Below are 22,122 nucleotides of genomic sequence, written 5' to 3'. Positions count from 1 at the left end.
TGAGCAGCCACAGGCTTATTCTTAAGCCTTCTCCAGTAGTCAACCTGCTACTGGAGTTGACTTTCTGAAACATATTCCTCCAGCCACCTCTAGGTTTGTGTAATTTATTACATTGTATCTTTTTAAAAATAAATTTATTTTATTTATTTTTGTTTGCGTTGGGTCTTTGTTGCTGCTGGCGGGCTTTCGGAGAGCGGGGGCTACTCTTCGTTGCGGTGCGCGGGCTTCTCATTGAGGTGGCTTCTCTTGTTGTGGAGCACGGGCTCTAGAGCGCAGGCTCAGTAGTTGTGGTGCACGGCCTTAGTTGCTCCGCGGCCTGTGCGATCTTCTCGGACCAGGGCTCTAACCCGTGTCCCCTGCATTGGCAGGTGGATTCTTAACCACTGCGCCACCAGGGAAGCCCTACTACATTGTTTCTTAATCATCTATTTATACACGGCTGTGAACTTCACCAGACTCTGAACTCCTTGAGGGCAGGAACTGATCTTATCCATTAGGACACTGGATTTGGCAGGGTGGGGAGTAAGGGATGTATTTCCGAGAGACACTCAACAATGAGGTAGCATTTCCACTGCGTTCCCAAGTGCTCAGGTCTAGCCGGTTCCCCAACGCTAGGGCATATGCAATAGGAACGGGGATCCTCTTCCCAAAGTTGCAACAAACCCTAGATTCTCATCTCATTTCACCCCGGTCCCAGCCTGCCAGGCTTCCCCTTTGATCCTCCTCAAGCCTTGTCTTGGAAAGGATGCCCTCGAGGGCTCCTGGTAGCTCTCTCCACCAATTTTGCGTAGGCAATTAGCGTTACGTTACCCTGACGAAGAAAGGCACCCTTCATTTTAGGGCTTCTTTCCTTCAATTCGGACTGGGCGGAGTCGCAGTGGGGAAAGAGTGAGAACCACTTTAGAATTGAACGGGCCGCGAAGAACGGCCGAGGCCGAGGCACACCAGATGCCGAAGTGCAGCACTGGGTGCAAAGCCCGGGCATCCCCTGACCCGCGCCTCTCACGCTAAGCTCAACCCCCTTTAGGGCGGGACCTCCCACTTCAGCCAATTCTGGGAGCCGAACCCTGGCGGTTTGTACTCTTCCTTTCCAATGAGAAAAAAAGGAAGCCGCTTGGTTCCAATGACCAATCGGAGAAGGCGGCGCCTGGTTGTCAGGCAGGTTTGTAAGAGTTCGGGCCAATTGGAGGCACAGACACCGCTCGACCCGGGCGCAGCGCGCAGGCGGTGGCGAAGAGAAGCCGAGCGGGCCGAGTGCGGCCGAGCAAAGCCGGAGCCGGAGCGGGGCCGCAAGAGCCGGACCGGGTCCGGACGGGCCGAGATGCCCTATAAACTGAAGAAGGAGAAGGTGAGCGTGGCCCTTTTCTCCGCGCCTCCGCCTCGGGGCCTGCGCGGAGCTCTGGGAGGGGCCCGAGCCAGGCCCGGGACAGCCCCAGACTGACCCTCCCGTCCGGCCCCCGCAGGACTCCCGGGGTCGGCCCTCCGCCCCTGCTGCTGGTCGCACCCCCAGCCTGTGCCGCAGCTGAGAAAGCTCCCTCCCTTGTCCGGGGTAGAGTCCCCCCACATGCACCTCCCTCCACCGGCCCCCGGCCCAGGGTAACCTCCTCCCTCCAGATTCTGCCCCACTCCCAGGTTACTCCCCTGCCTTTTCTGCCCCCATCACATCCCCATCCCCTCCCCATCCCCCACCCGTTTGCCGTTTGGGACAGCCGCTTATCTGAGACTGCACCTCCCTCCAGAACTAACCCCCCTCTCCAACCCCGCGCAGCCCCTTCTCTTCCCTCCTCTTCCCACCCGCCTGGGCCTGGACCTGGGCCTGGGCCTGCCTTCTCCACCGTCCCCTACAGCCCCTTCTCCCTCCCTGCCAGGCTCCTTGACCTAGAACGGCTCTGCTTTCTCTCTCCTCCACCGAGTCTGGCCTAGGCCCCTCCCTCTAGTTCTTCCTTCACACACAAACTTGTAAACCAGGACTGAGCCCTTCCTTCTGCCGATGGAACCTCGGAACGTCAGGGTGTCTGAGCGCATTCAGTGCAATCCCTAGTGATACAGATGAGGAGACTGAGGCCCCGACAGGGGGACAGGGGAAGGGACTTGGCCAAGGTCACACAGCCTGCTGGAGGCCCAGCTGTAATATCAGGTCTCCTGACTTAAAGGCCTCCTCTGTACCAAAGCCCCTCTAACAGGCATCAACCCACTCCCAGGTTCATCCTCAACCAGTCACCTTTCCTAATCTGGGCAGGCTACTCCCCTTATTCCTAATTGAAGATAACCTTTGCATTTTTCCTTTTTTGTACCAGTGCTGGGTTTCTGTCTTTCCTGGGCCACACTGTCCTCAAATTGGGAATCTGCCCTCAGTATCAGATTAGCTATCCTTCTTACTCCACAGGGCAGCCACTCCTGGACACCCTTGCCTTTGTCTTGGTGTCTTGACACAGACCGTTTCTTGATGCTGCCTTCTTTCACCTTCCTCTTCTACCTCCGAACTGCCTTCCCCTCTTCTTCATCCCTGTCTTTCCCTACCCTCTGTTTCCTGCTGTTGCTGATGTCTGACTCAGAGGTGTGGTTCCTTTGAGGTACAGACTCACACAGAGGATGCTAGGATACCAGTTCCAGCCTCCCCCAGCTTCTTCTTTCCTGGGGCTGGCCCTTCATGGTGGGTGCTAGCTCTGGCCTGGTGTTCTGCTCACCCACTTTATGACCCCAGAGGTGTCTTGCTTTCATTTGCCCTCTGATTGGCTGGGTTGCTGGGCTGCCATCTCTGACCTTATCAGTTAAACTCCCTATCCTGGGGCTGTTGGAGATTTACCAGGCAGCTCTGATTCTGGATTGTCCCCATAACCTCTCAGGACCTGAGATTCTGAGTGTTGAGTTGGTGATGGTATAGCAGGCATTGAACCTCCTTGGGTGCTGAGCTGGGCAGGTTTGGGTTCCCCACCCAGGCCCTGTGTCCTTGGGGAGCAGGCATGCTGAGGTGGTTTGGGCAGCTTAGCTGTAGGTGATGCACACAAAAGTCAGCCACACCAGGGGCTGAAGGGCTCCTACAAGGAGTGTGGAGAGCAGTGCAATTCAGGGGAAGCTGATGAGGTCCTCACTGATCTGTAGTTGTTAGTCTGATGGAACAGATACTGCCCCATCCACAGAAAGCCTTTATCTACTAGAGGATTGAGAAGAAGAAGAAAAATTCTTAAGACTTGCTAGGACCACAGGTGTTAAGTGTTTGGTTGGGAAAGAGTATGGGAAGGATTGGTGTGCATGGGGCCAGGCATCTCTGATCCCCTTTAAGGTTTAACTTTCCACTTTTGATTTCTAGTTGCATTTGGCCTCCTTCAATGGTTGACAAGTCCTGACGATGTCACTGGGGTTTGCCTAAAAGGGGTGGGGGCAGAGAGGAGGGGGGGATGGAGGGTCTGTATTGCTCATCCATCACCTCTCCCCTTTCTCCTTCATCTCTGCTGGTCCCATGCCTGGCCTAACCTCACGGCCTCCTCCCTGAAGCCCGTCCTGAACCCTTAGTTGGGGGTGAGCTCTCCCTCCTCCCCTGGATTTGCAGAGTACTCGGTAGGTCACTTATGGCCCTTTTGTGTTCCCTTGGACTGGAATTAATTGTAGACAAGTCTTTTCTTCCCCCTTGAGATAATAACTAAGCTCCATTTTGGTTTGGCATCTCCTTGTACACAGTAGATGCTCAATGGATGAGTGCTGAGTCAATCCTTGGGGAGATTTGCGTCCTCCCTCTTCCCTCATGTTCTGATGTAGGACTTCTCTCTTTTAGGTTCCTGGGTGGTGGTGTGCCTCTGCTCCCTCCCACTTCTTTCTTGTTCATAATAATAGTAATAACATTGACTAACATTTCATTTTTCACGTGCCAGACACTGTGCTAAAGGGGATTAGGGGTACTTCCCTGGCGGTCCAGTCGTCCCGTGCTTCCACTGCAGGGGGCACGGGTTCGATCCCTGGTCCGGGAACTAAGATCCCGCATGCTGTGCGGCACAGACAAAAAAGAAAAAAATTAAAAATTTAAAAATTAAAAAAAAAAATAAAGGGAATTAGGTACTTTGATTGTCAGCACTTAATAGGTGAGGAAACAGGCTCAGCGAGGCTAGTTAACTTGCCCATGATTGTATAGCCAGTAAGAGCTGGGCCTGGAACACAGGGTTGGCTCTAAACCACATTGCCATGCAGCACTGGACAGCTGGACTGGGCTGAAGTGTGTGCATTTCACCTGCTCTGCGGGAGCCAGGGAGCAAGGGTGGTGGCCTGGTTCCCATGCCCAACCCCCAACACCACCCCCCAGGCAGCCGGGATCTTTCTTCCACACATTCCCTGAGAGATATGTCTGAGTGCTGCAGGGTGGGTGGAGGGGTACAAAAAGGAACAAGGAGCTCACGATCAAGGAGAGGGGTGAGACGTGGGTGCAGATGGGCCAGCTTTGTCCGAGAGGCCCACGTCTGGGCTGTGTGCAGACGGTCACCTCAGTGTTGCGTCCTGCCTGCACCCCCCTCATCCTTTTCCTCTCCACCCCACGCTCTGCACCACTCCCTGGCCCCTCGGTAAGGGGTGAGTGTGCCCTGCCTGGTCAGTGGGCACTGGGAGAGCGCCTAGCCACCCAGAGCACAGGGCTCCTTCCCACTGGTATGACTGCCTGGAGCTGCTCCACACCTGGGAACGGCTTCCTGCCTCCCCACCCCCACGAAGCCTTCCCCCTGCTCCAGCCTACGCGGAGCTCTCTTCTCCCTGAAATCCTTTTGCCCCCGTGGGCATAATCACTGATTTAACACTTCTCACTGAAGGGGCTCAGGTGCTATCAAGTCGCAGAATCTCAGAGCTAGAAGTGATTTCCAAGGTCCTCCAATCCGATCTGCATTTAAGGCTCGGGACCCTGTTGCATCATGCCTTGGAGGAGGCATGAATGCACCTCTGCTTGAATGCTCTTGGGTTGGGGAGCTTACAGCCTCACTAGGCAGCCGGTTTCTGTGCAGCTGCTGCAGGAGAAAAGTCTTCCTTGTTTGGAGCCTCAGCCTGTCTTCCTGCCACTTCTGCCCGTGGCTCTTGGGCCTCTGGATCCACATAGAACAAGTTGCATCTTTAGTCCACATGGCAGCCCTTCATTTATTCGTAAAGATCCCTCTTGCTCCCCCACCCGCCATGACTCGTCCCTTCCATTGTTAACTATCCCAGTTCCTGCAGCTGTTGCTCTCAGGACCTGCTTTTGAATCTACTCCCAGTATGGGTTGTATTTTCCCCGAAGAAAACCTAGCATTTTTCTTTGTCCCTTCCAAAGTGTGATGCTCTCGACTGAACCAGATCCTCCAGAATGGCCCCATCAGTGCCAAGGACGGGGCGCTTCCACGTCCCCTGGTGCCAGGCACCCTGCACAGGTCTGTTAACTGGATGGCAGGTCACATGAGCTGCCGTGGCAGCCACAGCACATGGATGATTTGTGTTGAGCTTACAGTCAGACCTAAATCCCCAAGTCTTTTTTCACATTTTCCTCATCCTGTCCCTGGGCAGTTGCTTTTTTTTGGCCCAAAGCATAGGAAGAGATGCTGGGCAGGCCAGGGCTCTGAGCCAGCAGCTAGGTTCCCAAGGGAGACTTTGGACTAGTGCTCATTCTTTGTAGCAATTCTGGGCCTTATCCCCATCCCTGTCCTTGTGCTTGTCTACCGAGGCGTTCTTGGGACGATTCCTATACCTGTTAGCATCCCTGGGCCCCACTGATTATGCCAGTAGCAGTTTCTAGTCTGGGTGCTGTTTGTGATATCCAAAAAAGGCTTCCAGGTCTTTCCAGATGGCCTCGGGGGTAGAGTGGTGACTCCCTTCCCTCCAGCATGAGAGCTTCAGGCCCCCTCTGCCCGCTTTAGCCGGAAGCCAGTCTGAGCAGCTTCTTCCATGTTGCTTTTCCCTTGAGCCTTGTCACCCTGGTTCTTACTTAACAGAGACCCTAACTCATACAACAGCCTTGTGAGGTGAAGGAGCATGGTCATGCTGAATTATTGTGTATTAGAGTTGTCTTCCTAACCAGATTCTGAACTCGTTGGTGCCTTTGAGGGACTGAATCTCCCTTTGTGTACCCCAACCTGCCACCCCACCGCCCCAGGTTTAAGGTAGGTGCTCAGTGGTGCTGATTGACTGATTGATTCAATTGGACAGAGGAGAATTACAACAGAGACCTGAGGGATGAGGATGAGGCCTCTCCCTTCCTCGGCATCTGTTAACTCTACCTCCGTCTTCTCCCTGCAGGAGCCCCCCAAGCTTGCCAAAGGCGCGGCCAAGCCCAGCAGCTCGAGCAAGGATGGTGGAGGCGAGAGCGCTGAGGAGGTAATGAACGTGGGCACAGCCCTAGTTATGGTGCAGGCGCCTGTTCCACCTGCTTGATGGCCAGTGGGGTGAGGGATCTCAGGGGGCCGGAGATTATTGGGGCAGGAGGGAAGGAGACTTTCATAGCCAGGGAGGGGCCTGGACAGCCCATCCAGACTGCCCTCAGGCAGGCTTTCCCTTTGGCGGCTGTGGACCAAATAAGCCCTCCAGTTTTTCCGATTCCGCAGGGATTCCTGTGAAAGTCAATTCTCTGTCTATCAAAGTGTTGAGAATTCCTTTTCTCTTAGGGCAAAAAGCTAGGGGTAGAGTCCTGGGGAGGAGGGAAAAGTACACGGGTGCACATGGGTGCTCAGTGGGGTGACTTCAGTGTAGCTCTGGGTGGGGCAGGGGTGGGGAGTGGCTGATGTCCCTGAGTCGGGCAGGGCTGGGCCCACCTTTCTCGGTCCTGATCAGATGGGAGCTGCTGAAGGACAGGCATGAGCAGAGGTCAGTGCAGCTTGGCAATCTAGGGCTGTAAAGCAATAAATGGCAAGCAGAGAGCACACAGGAGGGTGGAGGGACTTAAGGAAGTCCAGAGTGTGTCCATGGAAGTTTGGGAGTGTGCTCAGTGGAATGCTTGGATGCTGAACGGTCCTGGGAGCACGCTGAGCAAGCGCCTGTGTTACCCGGAAGCTGGTGATCCTTGGTTTCTGTGCTTCCTCCCTCCTGTGCTAAACTGTTCAGAGGGATGGAGGTGAACAGGAAATGGAGCTGTCTAATTCTGGGCAGGTCTTGTGGGTTGGGGGCGGGTCATGGAGAGGAGATCGATTAAAAAGTGTTTGGTTGGGGTTAACTCTGGATTTGGATTTTTCTGGATACTTCTGGTCCCTATCACCTCCAAAGAGAGCCAAGCACTTTCCACACCTGCGACCATCATTTTACCCTCACTTGAGTGATGGGAGGAAGCAGGGTAGGTTTTCTCCATCTTACAGACATGCGAGTTGAGGACCACAGAAGAGAAATTCCTCCTTCCTCTGCACGTACACTGGCATCTGAACATGTCTCTAGGCCAGTCCTTGTCACTCAGTGCTGGCACTGTTGGTTCCCAGATGTGTTTCTCCCCACCAGACTGTGAACTCTGAGGGAAGGAGCTTGCTTCTTCCCCACACCTGTGTGCTCACGCCCTTGGTTCACAGGCGATCACCAGGAGATGCTTCTGGAGGGCACACCCTCTGGGCTCAGTCTCCCCTTCAGGAGCCGTGACATGTGTGGGACCCACAGGGAAGGTGGTCGGGAGCCGGCAACTGATACTCAAAGCAGCAAGAGACTTGGAAACAGGATTTAAAGGGACAGAAAGGAATAGCTTGGGGGGCCACTCCTGCCTTCTGCCTGACTCCCTCCTGCTTGTTCAGTTACTAGACAGATTGGCTGTCATTTCCTGGAAGCAGCCCTCCTTGACCACCTGCCCCCATCCCCATGCCCAGGATGCGGTCAGGGCCCCTGGTACCCAGCATCACTCCACGCCAGTGCTTAACCACAGCTGTAATGAAACAATTCCGTGGGAATTCATTGTGTGTCAGTTGTCTCCTGTGTTAACACTTAGCTCCTGAGAGGCTCTCGCTCACACCGAAGGGCCTGGCCCACCGGAAGCACCAGCATTTGAATGCATTAGTGAATGGATGAGCAAACAAACCAACTTCAGATTAGACCTGGAAGGAACCCTCTCCTTTCATAGGTAGGAAAACGAAGGCTCAAGCAGCTTAAGAAATAAGCTGAGACCAGCTGCTGTGATTTCTCCACCGCCCTCTGGAAAAGGAGAGTGTCGTGTTCACCTTGGGCTCTGTTTTATGAAATGCCGCTCAGGGCTCACCTGTCTGAGGCAGCTGCAGGAATTCTGCTCCATGATTTTGCAGAAATGCACCCAGGTGGCCCCAGGCAGTGGGACATGGAATAGTTGGGGGCCAGGCTGTGAGGCCCAGGTCATCAAAAGCTGTCACAGTCCTTCTCTTGCCCTTTTCCTTTCTTTCTTTTTTTTTTTAAGTGTTTTTTTTTTTGATGTGGACCATTTTTAAAGTCTTTATTGAATTTGTTACAATATTGCTTCTGTTTTATGTTTTTTTTTTCTTTTTGGCTGCGAAGCATGTGGGATCTTAGCTCCCAACCAGGGATCGAACTTGCACCCCCTGCATTGGAAGGCAAAGTCTTAACCACTGGACCGCCAAGGAAATCCCTCCCTTACCCTTTTTCTAGTCCAGAATTTTGGGTTCTTACAGCCAAACTTACCCCGTGTCAAGCATTTGCCAGTCTTTCCAACTGATCTTAATAATTTATAGCAGCCAACATTTATTTTATTGAGCAGTTACTTGTGTATTAGTTTCCTAGGACAGCCATAACCAATTACCATGAATTGGGTGGCTTAAAATACCAGAAATTTATTCTCTCACAGCTGTGGAGGTCAGAAGTCTGAAATCAAGGTGTCAGCAGGCCATGTTCCTCTGAGGTTCTAGGGAAGAATCTCTTCCACGCCTCTCTCCCAGCTTCGGTGGCTTTCTGCGATCTGCTCCTTGGCTTGTAGAAGCATCGTTCCAATCTCTGCCTCCATCTTCACTCAGCGTTCTCCCCTGTGCCTCTGTCTCTGTGTCCAAATTTCCCTCTTCTTATAAGAACACCAGTCATGTTGGATTTAGGGCCCACCCTAATCCAGTATGACCTCATTTTAACTTGATTACATCTGCAAAGACCCTGTTTCCAAATAACGATCACATTCATAGATGTTGGGTTAATGTGAATTTTGGGGGGACACTGTTCAACCCAGTACACTCTGTCCCAGGCACTGTGCTAAGTACTTCGCATGCATTTAATCTTATAATCTTCTCATTTAATCTCTACAGCAGTCCCTGAGGTCATCTGTTATCATCATCAGCCCCATTTTACAGACGGAACTGAGGCTTAGTGATGTTAAGTAGCTTTTACTCGGCAGTAAAACAGCAGAGCTGGAATTCAGCCCAGGTCTGTGGCCAGTCCTCCCTTGTTCTTAATGACCTAATAGGCTGGTTCTAAGATTCTAGAAGAGTCTTAGAATGGAAAGGAGCCTTGAGAGATTAGGTCAGACTCTGCTGCAAGGCAGGGGTCTTTCCTGGCCTGTCTTTGGAAAAAGCATTTCAGTGCTGTGGACTTTTCTATGTGCTGTGCCCTGTCCTGAGTTCTGGGAGCAGGGACAGAGGGAGGAAGAAACGATCCTGGTCTCCCCCACTTCAGCCTGACATCACTGTAGCCAGAGTTGTTACCCTAAAAACATTTTGGTCCTATCAGTCCTTTACTTAAAAGCCCCTCTTGGCATCTCATTGCTAACAAATTCAAATACTCAGCCTCAGGCCTCCTGGGCTGGCCCAGCTCTGTTCTTCCAGCCCCTCTGGACTTTCCATCTTCCAGCCCGACAAGACAAGCCTTTTGTGGCTCGGGGCTCTTATTGATGTCATCCCATTGGCCTGGACTGCTTTATCTCTCTCTTTTCATTCTTTGCCTAAACCCGTGTTTATCCTTTAAGAGCCAAATCAAAAGTCACCTCTTCAGGGAGGGCTTCCCTAATTCTTCAGGCAGAGTTTGTCACTCAGCCCTCTGAGTTCCTGAATCCTTTGCAGTGCTCTGGTTTTGCATTGCCCTGTACTAATGGCCGCTTTCGTGTCTGTCTTGCCCACCCCACTGGACTGTGAGCTCTTCGAGGGCAAGGGCCATGTCTTATTCACCTTTTAATCTCTAATGTGTAGCATGATGTTTATTGAATAAATGAATTAAGAACGGGTACTGGGTTGGCCAAAAAGTTCATTTGGGTTTTTTGTAAGCTGTTACGAAAAACCCAAATGAACTTTTTGGCCAACCCAACAGCGCTCTAGGTGTCAATACAGGAGAGAATGCCTCTCTGATTTTCAGGGTTTGAAACTAAAATGATCTTCACTCAGCTAGTTAATTCATTATGCAAAAGCTATAACATTAATCTTTGCGTTTTTCACTGATAATTTTATCTTTCGTCTTTCTACTACAGTACCTTCTATAGTGCTTAAATTATATTTCTACGTCCTACTTTATCTTTAAATATATGGGTTTAATGATTACCGGTGTCTGTGTTAGGGTCAGGTTGGAATGGAATTGGTGCAGAGTGGGCAAGCATAGTTGCAGTCTCCTGAGTGTGAGGGCGGTGTATAAATTCAAAGCCCCACTGGAGGGGCTTCCCTGGTGGCGCAGTGGTTGAGAATCCGCCTGCCAGTGCAGGGGACACAGGTTCGAGCCCTGGTCCGGGAAGATCCCACATGTGGCGGAGCAACTAAGCCCGTGCGCCACAACTACAGAGCTTGCACTCTAGAGCCCACGAGCCACAACGAAGAGTAGCACCCACTCACCGCAACTAGAGAAAAGCCTGCGTGCAGCAGCTAAGACCCAATGCGGCCAAAAATAAATAAATAAATAAATTTATATTTTAAAAAAAGCCCCACTGGATTGCAGGAGGCCTGAATCTAGGAAGGCTTCTTGGAGTTTGGATCCTGTTGCAAGTTTAGAAGTGGGAAGAGACAGTTGTTCAGGCAGAGGAGACAGCCACTATGGAGTCTCAGAAGTGGGAGCAGGCAGGTCACCAGCTTGCCTTTGGGCCGTGTCCACCCATGCTCTGATGGCTGCAGAAGGTTCTCCTGGGAATGCAGCTGCCTTTCATCTCCAGCCCAGGTCAATAAAGGAGAAGTTGGAAGCTAGAGCTTTTAGGAGAAAGGGTTGAACGTGAGGTGAGTTGCTGGCACACACCTATACTCCCTTCTGACAAGTATGTTTCCAGGGCTTTGCTGGCCGGCCCAGCTGTCTCTCAGCTGCTCCTTGTATCTGGCGCCTGGGAGCCAATGGTCCTTATAAAACCAGGGTGGCCCAGTGGGCTGGGGGCGGGGCAGACTAAGCCAGCTCAGCTGCTCTCCGGCCACCCCAGCCTTCAATAATGCCATCCTGATGGGGAAGGGACCTTAGGCATCAACTCATTGGGTGGCTTTTTAAACTATGATTTTTCAGCCATGCAATCTCTGTTTTCTTAAAACCTTACTTGGAGAGTGTTTGGACTACTGATCTAGTCCAACCCTCTGCTCGTTAGCAGAGAAAACTGAGGTCTTGCTTTTCCCTTTTTGGGAAGAAGGCCTCCTTTCTCTGGATGTCCCCTCAGTGCGAGGTTCATGGAGATGCAAGGTTTCTGCATCTTATCTGGGAGGATGAAGAGAGACATATTCTTCCCGAGTCTTGTTCCTCAGTTGCCACTGAGCCCCTCAGCCCAGTATCTCTGATGTTTCTCCTTCCCAGTCTGCTCCCACCACTGTGCAGGGCTTTGTTCTGAAGGTCCCCGGTCGGGACAGGAGGGACCTATGGGGATGGGCCTGGGCTTGGCGTCCCCCACCCGCCCCCCCCCCCCCCAATCAATCAAATGACCAGTCATTCGCTGAATGCCTGTTAGGTGCCAGTGTCAGTGCTGAGGAGACCCAGAGGGGCACAAACCAGGGTCCTGGCTTTAAAGGGACTTGCTTTCTAGTGGGGAGATGACACATGAGCAAAGTGATCAAGAGGTGTCACTGGGGATGATCACAGAGCCAGTGGAACAGATAAGCAGTGTCAGAAGGTTGAGGGTGGAGGGTGGACATGCAAGGCCTGGAGTGATTGGAGAAGGCTTTTTGGAAGAAGGTGGGTCTTGAAAGATGCAGTGCCTTCTTGGGTTCTCCCATTTTATTTTATTATTTTTTTGGCCACGCCACGTGGCTTGTGAGATCTTAGTTCCCCACCCAGGGATTGAACCCGGGCCCACAGCAGTGAAAGCATGGAGTCCTAACCACTGGACTGCCAGGGGATTCCCTGGCTTCCCCCATTTTAAAACAAGAAGGATAATGAACTCTAAGGAACATTTGAGGTGTGCTAGTTTCAGGAATTTCCAGGCTGTATTCCTAAAATCCAGGGATGGGAAATAATAATAATAATAACAACAATAGTAGAAGATACTGCTTATAAGACACTTCTGTGTGCCATATACTGTTCATTTAAATCCTTATTACAACCCTGTGAGGTAGGTACTATTGCCATCCCCACTTTACAAATGAGGCACAGAGAGGCTATGTGACCTCCTGGAGGTTACTCAGCTAATAAATGGCAGAGCCAGTAGTCAAACCCAGGCAGTCAGGCTCAAGTCTGTGCCCTTGACTGTTAAGCTCCACAGATAAGGATTGGGTTGTTCCTGCGACAGGGAAATGGGGAGAGTCTGATGCACACCAGGCTCTGGCCCCCTGGCCTTTTGCCTCTCTCCTTCATCCTCTACCAAGGTGTGATCCATCCTCCGTGTACAGGAAGAGAGACCCCAGACTTCAGGGTGCCTTGCACTGTCTAACCAAAAAAATCACACTGGTTGAGTGTAGTCATGGCAAGGGAGGTGTGTGATGACTGCTCTTGCCCCACTCCTTTGCATTCCCCTAGTCAAATTGGTGTCTGGGGCTCATTTCAGGAGGAGGAGAGGGCCAGATGGCCAAAGCAGTAATGAGCTACATTGGACCCAAGGCCTGCCCTGGGCTGGACCCAGCGCTCCTCTCCTGCCTCTGACCCCCAGATAGGTCACAAGCTTGACATAATTGTTTCTATGAAAAATTCAAGAGCATACAAAGCATAACATTTGTCTTCCTCCTTGCCCCTTATCCCAGAGAGTTTCATATTCTCCCATTCTTATTTTATGAAGTAAGAGTTTGTGGAGGGGGCTGGAGAGGAGGCGGGGATGGCAGGTGTGAGCACAGGAGGACAGTTTTCCTGTGGTGTGGGGACCCAGCTGGACGTGACCTCACTCCTCTGGTCCTGCTGCAGTCTCTTCTCTGGTTGTGGGGAAGGGCTGTCCTGTGGCTCAGCCTCTCCCCTCTCCCAGCAAGGGGTTACCTGGACAGTACCTATGAGTGGACAGCCCTGCAAACACCTGTTTGTGTGCTTCTGAAAATGGGCTTTGTGGGGCTCTGACACCCGTGTCTGGGAGGAAGTAAAGAAATAACTTTTGGAAATTAGCTGTATTTCTCCCATTATATTGTCTTTTTTTTTTTTGGCCATGCTGCGTGGCTTGCAGGATCTTAGTTCCCTGACCAGGGATCGAACCCAGGCCCCATGCAGTGGAAGCACAGAGTCCTAACCACTGGACCGCCAGGGCATTCCCTCTTTCTCCATTATAAATGCAGTGTCAGCTTGTAAAAAATTTAGGAAAATAGGAAAAAGTCATGTCTCATTCTGCCATTACAGGAGATAGTCATGAACACAATGCACTTGTTCTTTCTTTTTCTTAACTGTATTTTGGGTTCTGTGCATGTTTTAATGTGGGTGAGCTCATTTTGTATATACAGGTTTGTGTTATCCTTATTTAACTTAGCATATAGGAAGCAATTTTCTCTCATTCCATAGTTTTAGGCTTTTCGTTTTGTTTTTAATTTTTATCAGCGTGGTAATAGGTGCATTGTTCAGAAGGTCAGATAATACTCTCGGGCTTGTAATGAGCAGGGCAGCCCCTGTCGCCGGCCACTCTTCTCCTGTTGTTTCGTGGCAACCACATTCAACTCCTAACTCTTTCCTTGCAGATTGACTTTTATACCTCCAAATAAGATCCTTTTACTGCTTTTTTTTTTCCCTTTAATTTGTGAGCTTTAGATATCTCTTGACTTCCTAACGTGGAAAATTAAGGCCCCAGTGTCTTATTCCTCCGTGCAGACTTTTCCCCTCCTCTCAGAATACTTATCACCCGTTTTGAGTAAATTACTATGACTGTGCAAATATTTTTCACAGCTGAACCACGTATGATTACATTTAGTACATAGTTTTCATAAACATAATTTTAACTCCATGATTTCCATGTATTTATATATTTGCCATTATAAATAAGACCATAAAAAGTGTTTTTGCACAAAGCCTTTTTTTATATTTAGGATTTTTCTTAATCTATATTTCTAGTAGTTAAACTGCTGAGATATGGGAAGGAATTTCTTTCTTTTAACTGAAGACTGTCACACGTTCAGTAAATGATAAAATAGAGTAATCTTCGGTGTACTGCTCGATTAATTTTTACATATGTTTATGCTATGAACCACCTCCCAGACCCAGTCAAGATACGGAATGTTTCCATTAGTCAGAAAGGTCCCTCGTGCCCCTTCTCAGTCACCACCCGCATCTCCCCAACCCACACCGCTGCCACCGCTGCCATCTCCCCGGCAGGAGAGCCACTTGTCTGACTTCTGTCACCGTCAGTCCATCAATTAGCTTTGCCTGTTCAGGAATGGGAGTGAGCATTTTGAAGGCTCTTGATGCACAGGTAGCGGGCAGCACTTTGGGAGACACGCCTTCTAGACCGCTCCCTTCCAGGGCCACATCCCGCAGTTATGTCTGACCCTGGTCTTGGCTCCTTCAGGGCAGGAGGCAGCTGCTTGCTGCCCAGGCCCATAGAGGCATAAACGGACCGGGGGCTGGGCGGTGGGCCAGGCCTGGGGTGGGAAGCGTAGCTTGGCGAGTGCACTCCAGTGACTCGCTCCTTTGACCAGGCCCAGCCCCAGCCCCAGCCCCAGCCGCCACCGCAGCCGCAGCCGCCGTCATCCAACAAGCGTCCCAGCAACAGCACGCCGCCCCCCACACAGCTCAGCAAAATCAAGTACTCAGGGGGGCCCCAGATTGTCAAGAAGGAGCGACGGCAAAGCTCCTCCCGCTTCAACCTCAGCAAGAACCGGGAGCTGCAGAAGCTTCCTGCCCTGAAAGGTACTTGGGAAAGGTCAAGGGGGCTGGGGCATCAGACCTAGGGGACAGTGAGTGTTGGCGGAATGGAGGTTTGGGGGTGTTTGGGGGAGGGTGGAAGCTCTAGAGAATGTGAGGGGGAGTTGCGCTGGGGCTGGGGGTGGGCGTCAGGGGAGCAGGATGGTGGCAGGAAGGGATCGGGGAACGCCCTGCGAGGTGAGCAGGGCATAGCAGTGAAGGACCACAGAGGAGACCTGACCATGGCCCATCCGCCCCTAGACTCACCAACCCAGGAGCGGGAGGAGCTGTTTATCCAGAAGCTACGCCAGTGCTGCGTCCTCTTTGACTTTGTGTCAGACCCACTCAGTGACCTCAAATTCAAGGAGGTGAAGCGGGCGGGGCTCAACGAAATGGTGGAGTACATCACCCACAGCCGCGATGTTGTCACCGAGGCCATTTACCCTGAGGCCGTCACTATGGTAGGCACAGGGAAAGGGGAAAGCGGGCAGGGACGGGGGCCCCGGAAGAGCCCAGACCTGCCCAGAGAGCTCTCACCTGGGCCCTCCCTACCCCTCAGTTTTCAGTGAACCTCTTCCGGACGCTGCCACCTTCATCAAATCCCACTGGGGCTGAGTTTGACCCCGAGGAAGATGAGCCCACCCTGGAGGCCGCCTGGCCGCATCTCCAGGTACCAGAGCAAAGGGGGCAGGGGCCTGGCTGTGGGCAGGGGGGCACTCTGAGCCCTGCAGCAAGGGGGCTCTCCCAGTCCTTGGGGAATGCCCCTAAGTGATGCTCCTTTCCCCCCGCAGCTCGTGTACGAGTTCTTCTTACGTTTCCTTGAGTCTCCCGATTTCCAGCCAAACATAGCCAAGAAGTACATTGACCAGAAGTTTGTCCTTGCTGTGAGTGCCCTCCTTCCAGTCTGTGAACTCTAGCCCCACGTCCCCTGACTCCAGTCCAAGCTGCTCTTTTTGCTTCTGCTGAATATAGGTACTGTATTGGGTTTCAGCTGTGTCTGGTGCAAATTGACCATGGGGGTTAAACAAACCTACTCTGTCCATAAGAAGCTTCCAGCATAATGGAAGGAAACAAAAAAGCAACACTGTTACCCTCCCCCCCCCCAATGGGGAATGCAGCATGTATTCCCAGACATCACCTGGGGTAGAGCAGTACAATAGCATCACTCTTCCCAGAGACTCGTCTCCACGCACCCTCTTCAGAGGGCTTCCTCTGGCCAGGACCCAAGTCACCCCAGCCCTGGCCTTCCCCGGCTCCTGCCTCACTGCCGCCTCTCCTCCTGCTTGCTCCCAGCTCCTGGACCTGTTTGACAGTGAGGACCCTCGAGAGCGGGACTTCCTCAAGACCATCTTGCATCGCATCTATGGCAAGTTTTTGGGGCTCCGGGCTTATATCCGTAGGCAGATCAACCACATCTTCTACAGGTGAGGCCAGGAGCCTGGGCTCAGGAGCAAAGCAAGCCCCTCACTAAGGTGGGGTGGGAGAAGGGTGGTAGGCGGGACTCTACAGAATGCTGGAGGGGCATCAGGGGTTATCAAGAGAGTCTTTGTTCTTCCCTCAGGTTCATCTATGAGACAGAGCATCACAATGGGATTGCCGAGCTCCTGGAGATCCTGGGCAGGTGAGAGGTGGGGCGGGGGCACACATGCCTAGAAAAGGTCGGGGGGATTGGTGCATTGAGCTTGGACCTGGCCCTTTGGTCCTGACAACCCTCCCTTAACTCCCAGCATCATCAATGGCTTTGCCTTGCCCCTGAAAGAAGAGCACAAGATGTTCCTCATCCGTGTCCTGCTTCCCCTTCACAAGGTCAAGTCTCTGAGTGTCTACCACCCTCAGGTGAGCTGCCTTCCTCCTGGTAATCCCCGGCCCTGGCTGCAGAGAAAAGAGGGAAGGGGAAGCATTCCAGCCGTGATGGGGCGGCAGAGGGAGCAGGGGGCGGAATTCCTCTCTACGCCTCCCCTTCTGTTCTGGGGTCTGGTTTCTGTCACCGACCTCTCTGCGACCTTCTGAGCCCTGCACCTCACCTCCTTTCTGTCTCAACCTTCTGCAGCTGGCGTACTGCGTGGTACAGTTCCTGGAGAAGGAAAGCAGCCTCACTGAGCCGGTAACTCCCCTGCCGGGCCCCAGGGTCCACCTCTCCCTGTCAGTAGCACTTGCCAGTTGGTACCTATCGAGCAGTGCCGTAAGCACTCAGGGGGGATGTAACCCGACAGGTGACATGGTTTCCTCTCTAAAGGAGAAGTAAAACCTTTGTACACCTAGGAAGCATCCAAGCCGGAGAAACATGAGCACTTAGCTGAGGCCACCCAAGCTGTGCCCACCGGGGTTGAGGGGGAGAGGGCAGGATGGCTTCCTGGAGACCCAGACGGGTGTTGAGTGAGAATTTTATTCCTGTGTCCTCCTCTTCTCGCAGGTGATCGTGGGCCTTCTCAAGTTCTGGCCCAAGACCCACAGCCCCAAGGAGGTGATGTTCCTGAATGAGCTAGAGGAGATTCTGGATGTCATTGAACCTTCAGAGTTCAGCAAAGTGATGGAACCACTCTTCCGCCAGCTTGCCAAGTGCGTCTCCAGCCCCCATTTCCAGGTGAGACACAGACCCAGAACATCCCAGCCCCTGCCTCCCAGAAAACTGAGGAGGGTCTTCAGCATAGTGAGCCATATCCCCACTGAGTCTCGCCTGTCCCCACCAGGTGGCAGAGCGTGCCCTCTATTACTGGAACAATGAGTACATCATGAGCCTGATAAGTGACAATGCTGCCCGAGTCCTTCCCATCATGTTCCCTGCACTCTACAGGAACTCCAAGAGCCACTGGAACAAGTAGGGAACTGGGGTGGCACTGGGCACTGAGGATCTGGTTTTGGAACGTGGGAGGGTGTGGATGGACTCAAGAGCCAGTGGTCTCATCTGGTCCCTCAGCAAGCGGGGCTGGTGCCCACTGCATATTAATAGGGCCTTGAGGGACTGACCGGGGAGAAAAGATACCCATGTGAGAGATCTGTGTTACCCAGCAGCAGAGCAGTGGCCTCTGTCACATCTCTTCTTGAGGTCAGATATTCTGCAGCTTTGGAGATGTAATTCCATGTTGTGAGAAGCTGATGTGATCCTCTTAGTATGTATTAAATCCCAGCATTGTAAAAAGGCTTTCCTGCTAAAAGCAAGTGCGCTGAGAGGCCATTAGTGTGGGCTAAAAGAGTAGGAAGTAGTGGGGAAAAGGGAGCTCTTAGAGCACGGGGTGTGGGAAGGATGGACAGGCAGACTCATATTTGTAAAGGGCCTGAACTGCCTATCTCAAGTCACATGATTTGGCCAGAGCGATGAGCTTACACTGTACAGAGGCTGGTGGGATGGGAGTAGTACATGAGAAAGCTCTTAGCAGAGACACCTTGTGGGAGAGAGCAAATTGAGGTCCCGGCACTGAGGGCAGGCTCTGGCCTCTTATACCTCGTCTTTCTTCCTGGTGGCAGGACAATCCACGGCCTGATCTACAATGCCCTGAAGCTGTTTATGGAGATGAATCAGAAGCTGTTTGATGACTGTACACAACAATACAAGGCAGAGAAGCAGAAGTGAGTCTCTCTCTCCTTGGGGGTGTTCCTCTTCCACACCAGCCCCCTGTGCTTCTCTCTCAAGCCCACCCCAATCCTATCTTTGCTCCCTCAGGGGCCGGTTCCGAATGAAGGAGAGAGAAGAGATGTGGCAAAGGATTGAGGAGCTGGCTCGCCTTAACCCCCAGGTGAGGTGCTTCTGCCCTTGCCCTGAACTGAGAGGTCCAGCCTGGGTGGGGGGAGGGTTTGTCTGAGGAGGGGCAGGAAGCAAGCAGGGTCCCCAGACTTCCCAAGTGGCTCTCGCCACTTGTCTGCCTCCTTTCCTCTCAGTATCCCATGTTCCGAGCGCCTCCACCACTGCCTCCTGTGTACTCGATGGAGACGGAGACCCCCACGGCAGAGGACATCCAGCTTCTGAAGAGGACGGTGGAGACAGAGGCTGTGCAGGTGGGAGGGCACGGGGAGCAGAAAGACAAGACAGCCCTGGGAGGGAGAGGAGACAGGAGCCGCAGAGCCAAGTAATCAGGGCAGGAAACAATGGGATTTCTCGGGACTTGGTTACCATTCCTCACCTTCTGCACATCCACACACAGATGCTAAAGGACATCAAGAAGGAGAAAGTGCTGCTTCGGCGGAAGTCAGAGCTGCCTCAGGACGTGTATACCATCAAGGCACTGGAGGCGCACAAGCGGGCGGAAGAGTTTCTAACTGCCAGCCAGGAGGCTCTCTGACCTCCTCACCCTCCCACCACAGGGCCACAGCCCACTCAGCCCTGGGACACTGCCCCAGCCCTCCACCTTCTGCTCCCCACTGGCTGACTTGGGGCAAGGCAGGGCCTCTCTGCTCTAGGGAGGGGGATGAGGCACTTGAAGCGGGGACACCCACAGAGTGGTCCCTCTTCTCCCCCCAAATGTGTTCATGCCTCCCTGCGGCTAGTACAGACAGGCTGAGCGCAGCAATGCTCAGCGCTCAGACAACTTGGGGATGCCTGGCCCCCTCCTGCTCCTTATCCCACAGCTATCTGAGGCTGCTCTGAGAAATACACAGGGGAATAATATGCTCCTCTCCTCTCCCCTTCAGCGCCATTTGAACTCCAGGTGTCTCCTCCTTGTCTCCCTCCCCTGCAGGCATATAGGGAGCAGCAGGAGATGATTCTCACCAAAGTTATGTCAAACCCCATTGGCCCCTGGAGTGAATTAGCTGGAGGGGAGCCAACCCCCAACAGCACAAATAGGCCCCCAGCCCCAGCAGTGTGCAGGCTGATGGGGTTGCATTATTTCCTCTTACCCCTGCCTGATCAAGACAACATGGGAGAGCAAAAGGAGAAAAGCATAGGCTTCGGACAGTAGGTGATGAATATAGGGCCCAGATGGACCAAGAGAAGGGGACGAACAAACACTCTACCCTGTACCCCCTCTTTGGTGAGCAGCAGCCCTGGGATCACTGACATGGATGGGACCATCCTGGGGCTGACTGCTTTCCTGTGCTGTTGGTCCCCAAAGCTAGGAAGAAGGAAGCAGGGGGCAGTGCCCTAAGCATGGCTCCCCCCAACACCTATTTATTTCCCTGTTTGTGCTGATGCTGGGCAGGCTCTCACTTGTCCCTTTCAGGAAACTTGGAGGGGCGAGGGGCTGGGGGGGGGCCGGACCCGGGTTCCAGGGGCACAGGCAGTGCAGCTTTTGGCTGTGTACATAGGGTGCTTTATTCTCCACAGAGTGATACATGCTAAGGTGGGTTGGGCTTGGACCGTTGTCCCCATATGTACAGAACTGAATAAAGTGGGTCTCTGAGAAGAAGTCTGATTTGCCTTGACATGGAAGGGAGATGGGGAGGATGGAGATGGCCATTACAACCAGGATGTGTTCAGTCCTGTGCCGGTTCTGGCCTGGAATGCAGGGAGATAAGGCACCTCTCAGGGTGATCACTTCCAGGAAGGGGCAGCCTGCCGGGCTTGGAGGGCCTTCTGTACCACATCTTCCCACTGGGCATCTGATATCTCCCGAGCCCAGGCAGGAACCCCTGGCGCAGGCAGGCTTACACCAGCCATCGTCCTTTTCACCAGCTCCACGTGTTCTGAAATCACAGGCAGACCAGTTAGGGGGTAGAAACAATAAGACCAGCTCCCCTCCCCGTTCGTTGAATTAACCCAGAGCTTTTGGGCTAGTGAGGTCACTGAATCTGTCCTGTTATTCCTAGGCAAGCCTGCCCATCCCATCCCCCCCCCCCAAGCCTAGAAGAATAGCATTTCATCTGGATTCTGAAGTCTGCAAAATCTTAGATTACAAACTTGTTTTAGGAACAGGGTGTTACTGTGACTTCCCTCTACTGGCACTAACCAGTTCCCTTCCTCCATTATTATTCCAGAATAAAAGAATGATCTCTTTTACCTGGGTCCATGGGAATAGAGCTGTGATTGTTCGATGCTGTAGCTCCCTCCTCATCTTCATCCTCGCTTTCTAACGGTGGGTCTGGCAAATGAAGCCCCAGGGCCTGCAGAGCCAGAGACGACAGTTCAGGGCCAGTCCTTCAAGGACTCCAGCTTCACCTGCTCAGGAACAATGCCTCCTCCACCATACCTGGATCCGATCCTGGATATCAGCAACTACATCTTCTCCATCCCCCACTGGTGCCAGCTCCACCTCCTCTTGTTCAGGATCTTGGTTCAGGGGCTGGTAGGAGTAGCCAGCTGGTCCTGCCCCCGTTTCCTCTTGCTCTTCCTCTGGTTCCTCACTGCTCCAATCCCCAGTGCCTTCTGTAGGGCCCTGGTGTGGCCCGAGTTCCTCAGTCTGATTGGGGAAGATACGTTCAGGACCCATGGTGTCTCCCCCTAGAACTACTGCTGCCATCGGGCAGGGGCTGCAAGAACAGGGCGGCAGGAGAATAGTGATCGGATGAAATTAAGTCCACCTTCAGCTTCTCATCCAGCTCCTTGTGGTCTCCTCCTACGTCACGAAACATTTAAACGCCCCAAGTTTCCTGCCCCCCTCCCCACCATCCAGCCTCTCCCGGGCCCTACACCTCTTAAGCCGACTTATCTCCAACGGAAGCCCAGCCGCCTTACGCCGCCAATTCTTAACAGCCCAGCCGGAGGCCATGCCACCTCCCAAAAGACACCCCTTCGAGAACGCCCCTCCCCCCCCGTCCACTTAGGAACTCCGGGTCGCCAAATAAGCTCCCCTAGACAAGGCGTACCCGCCCCCTTCTCTCCTCTCCAAGGGGTTCCCCTCTGTACCGCCTGACGAACGCCCTTCGGGTCCCAGAGGCTTCCTTCAAATGGCCCCAGCTGCGGCGTCCCCAGCCGCCCCACCGATTCTCGGCGCTGGCGTTTCCGCGCGCCTTACCCGCTCAGAGCCCGCTGCCAAACTCGCACCTTCACTTCCGGCGCGGCAGGACGTGCCGGGGTGCCTAGTCCTCCAACCCTGCCGCGCGCTCATGATTGACGCGAGCGAGGACGAAGAGTCCGCCCCTTGCCCCGCCTCCACCGTCTTCTTCCCGGACAACCAAGGA

General features: G+C 53.0%; 2 protein-coding genes across 4 annotated transcripts; one reads left to right on the top strand and one right to left on the bottom strand.

Annotated features, from left to right (window-relative positions):
- The first annotated feature begins 1,198 nt into the window (after positions 1-1,198).
- Positions 1,199-20,411, top strand: PPP2R5D (protein phosphatase 2 regulatory subunit B'delta). Its single transcript, XM_061196191.1, has 16 exons — positions 1,199-1,348; positions 6,241-6,318; positions 14,865-15,075; positions 15,331-15,530; positions 15,629-15,739; positions 15,861-15,953; positions 16,363-16,493; positions 16,631-16,690; positions 16,797-16,905; positions 17,120-17,173; positions 17,483-17,653; positions 17,760-17,887; positions 18,535-18,636; positions 18,731-18,803; positions 18,946-19,062; positions 19,209-20,411. The coding sequence occupies exons 1-16, from the start codon at positions 1,322-1,324 to the stop codon at positions 19,344-19,346; spliced, it is 1,803 nt and encodes a 600-aa protein (XP_061052174.1). The 5' UTR covers positions 1,199-1,321; the 3' UTR covers positions 19,347-20,411.
- On the bottom strand, positions 20,293-22,031 carry MEA1 (male-enhanced antigen 1). 3 transcript variants are annotated; one of them, XM_061196199.1, is made up of 4 exons: positions 21,957-22,031; positions 21,192-21,471; positions 21,003-21,105; positions 20,293-20,688 (listed from the first exon to the last, which is right to left on the bottom strand). In XM_061196199.1, the coding sequence occupies exons 2-4, from the start codon at positions 21,459-21,461 to the stop codon at positions 20,537-20,539; spliced, it is 525 nt and encodes a 174-aa protein (XP_061052182.1). In that variant the 5' UTR covers positions 21,462-21,471; positions 21,957-22,031; the 3' UTR covers positions 20,293-20,536. The 3 variants fall into 3 exon arrangements, with proteins under 3 accessions (XP_061052182.1, XP_061052181.1, XP_061052183.1); XM_061196198.1 differs by lacking the exon at positions 21,957-22,031 and adding an exon at positions 21,848-21,932; XM_061196200.1 differs by lacking the exon at positions 21,957-22,031 and adding an exon at positions 21,808-21,864.
- Between the last annotated feature and the right edge of the window lie 91 nt (positions 22,032-22,122).

The sequence above is a fragment of the Eubalaena glacialis genome, chromosome 7 (assembly GCF_028564815.1).
Source record: "Eubalaena glacialis isolate mEubGla1 chromosome 7, mEubGla1.1.hap2.+ XY, whole genome shotgun sequence".
Lineage (NCBI taxonomy): Eukaryota > Metazoa > Chordata > Mammalia > Artiodactyla > Balaenidae > Eubalaena > Eubalaena glacialis.
Note: the sequence above shows the minus strand (reverse complement) of the source record. Positions and strands in the feature narration are given on the sequence as shown.

Coding starts and splice junctions, on each gene's coding strand:
- PPP2R5D (XM_061196191.1), top strand. CDS start 1,322: ATGCCCTATAAACTGAAGAAGGAGAAG. Junction 15,740..15,860: donor CCGCCTGGCCGCATCTCCAG/GTACCAGAGCAA, acceptor TTCCCCCCGCAG/CTCGTGTACGAGTTCTTCTT. Junction 17,654..17,759: donor TCTCCAGCCCCCATTTCCAG/GTGAGACACAGA, acceptor TGTCCCCACCAG/GTGGCAGAGCGTGCCCTCTA.
- MEA1 (XM_061196199.1), bottom strand. CDS start 21,461: ATGGCAGCAGTAGTTCTAGGGGGAGACACCATGGGTCCTGAACGTATC. Junction 21,106..21,191: donor ATATCCAGGATCGGATCCAG/GTATGGTGGAGG, acceptor CTGGCTCTGCAG/GCCCTGGGGCTTCATTTGCC. Junction 20,689..21,002: donor CTCTATTCCCATGGACCCAG/GTAAAAGAGATC, acceptor CTGTGATTTCAG/AACACGTGGAGCTGGTGAAA.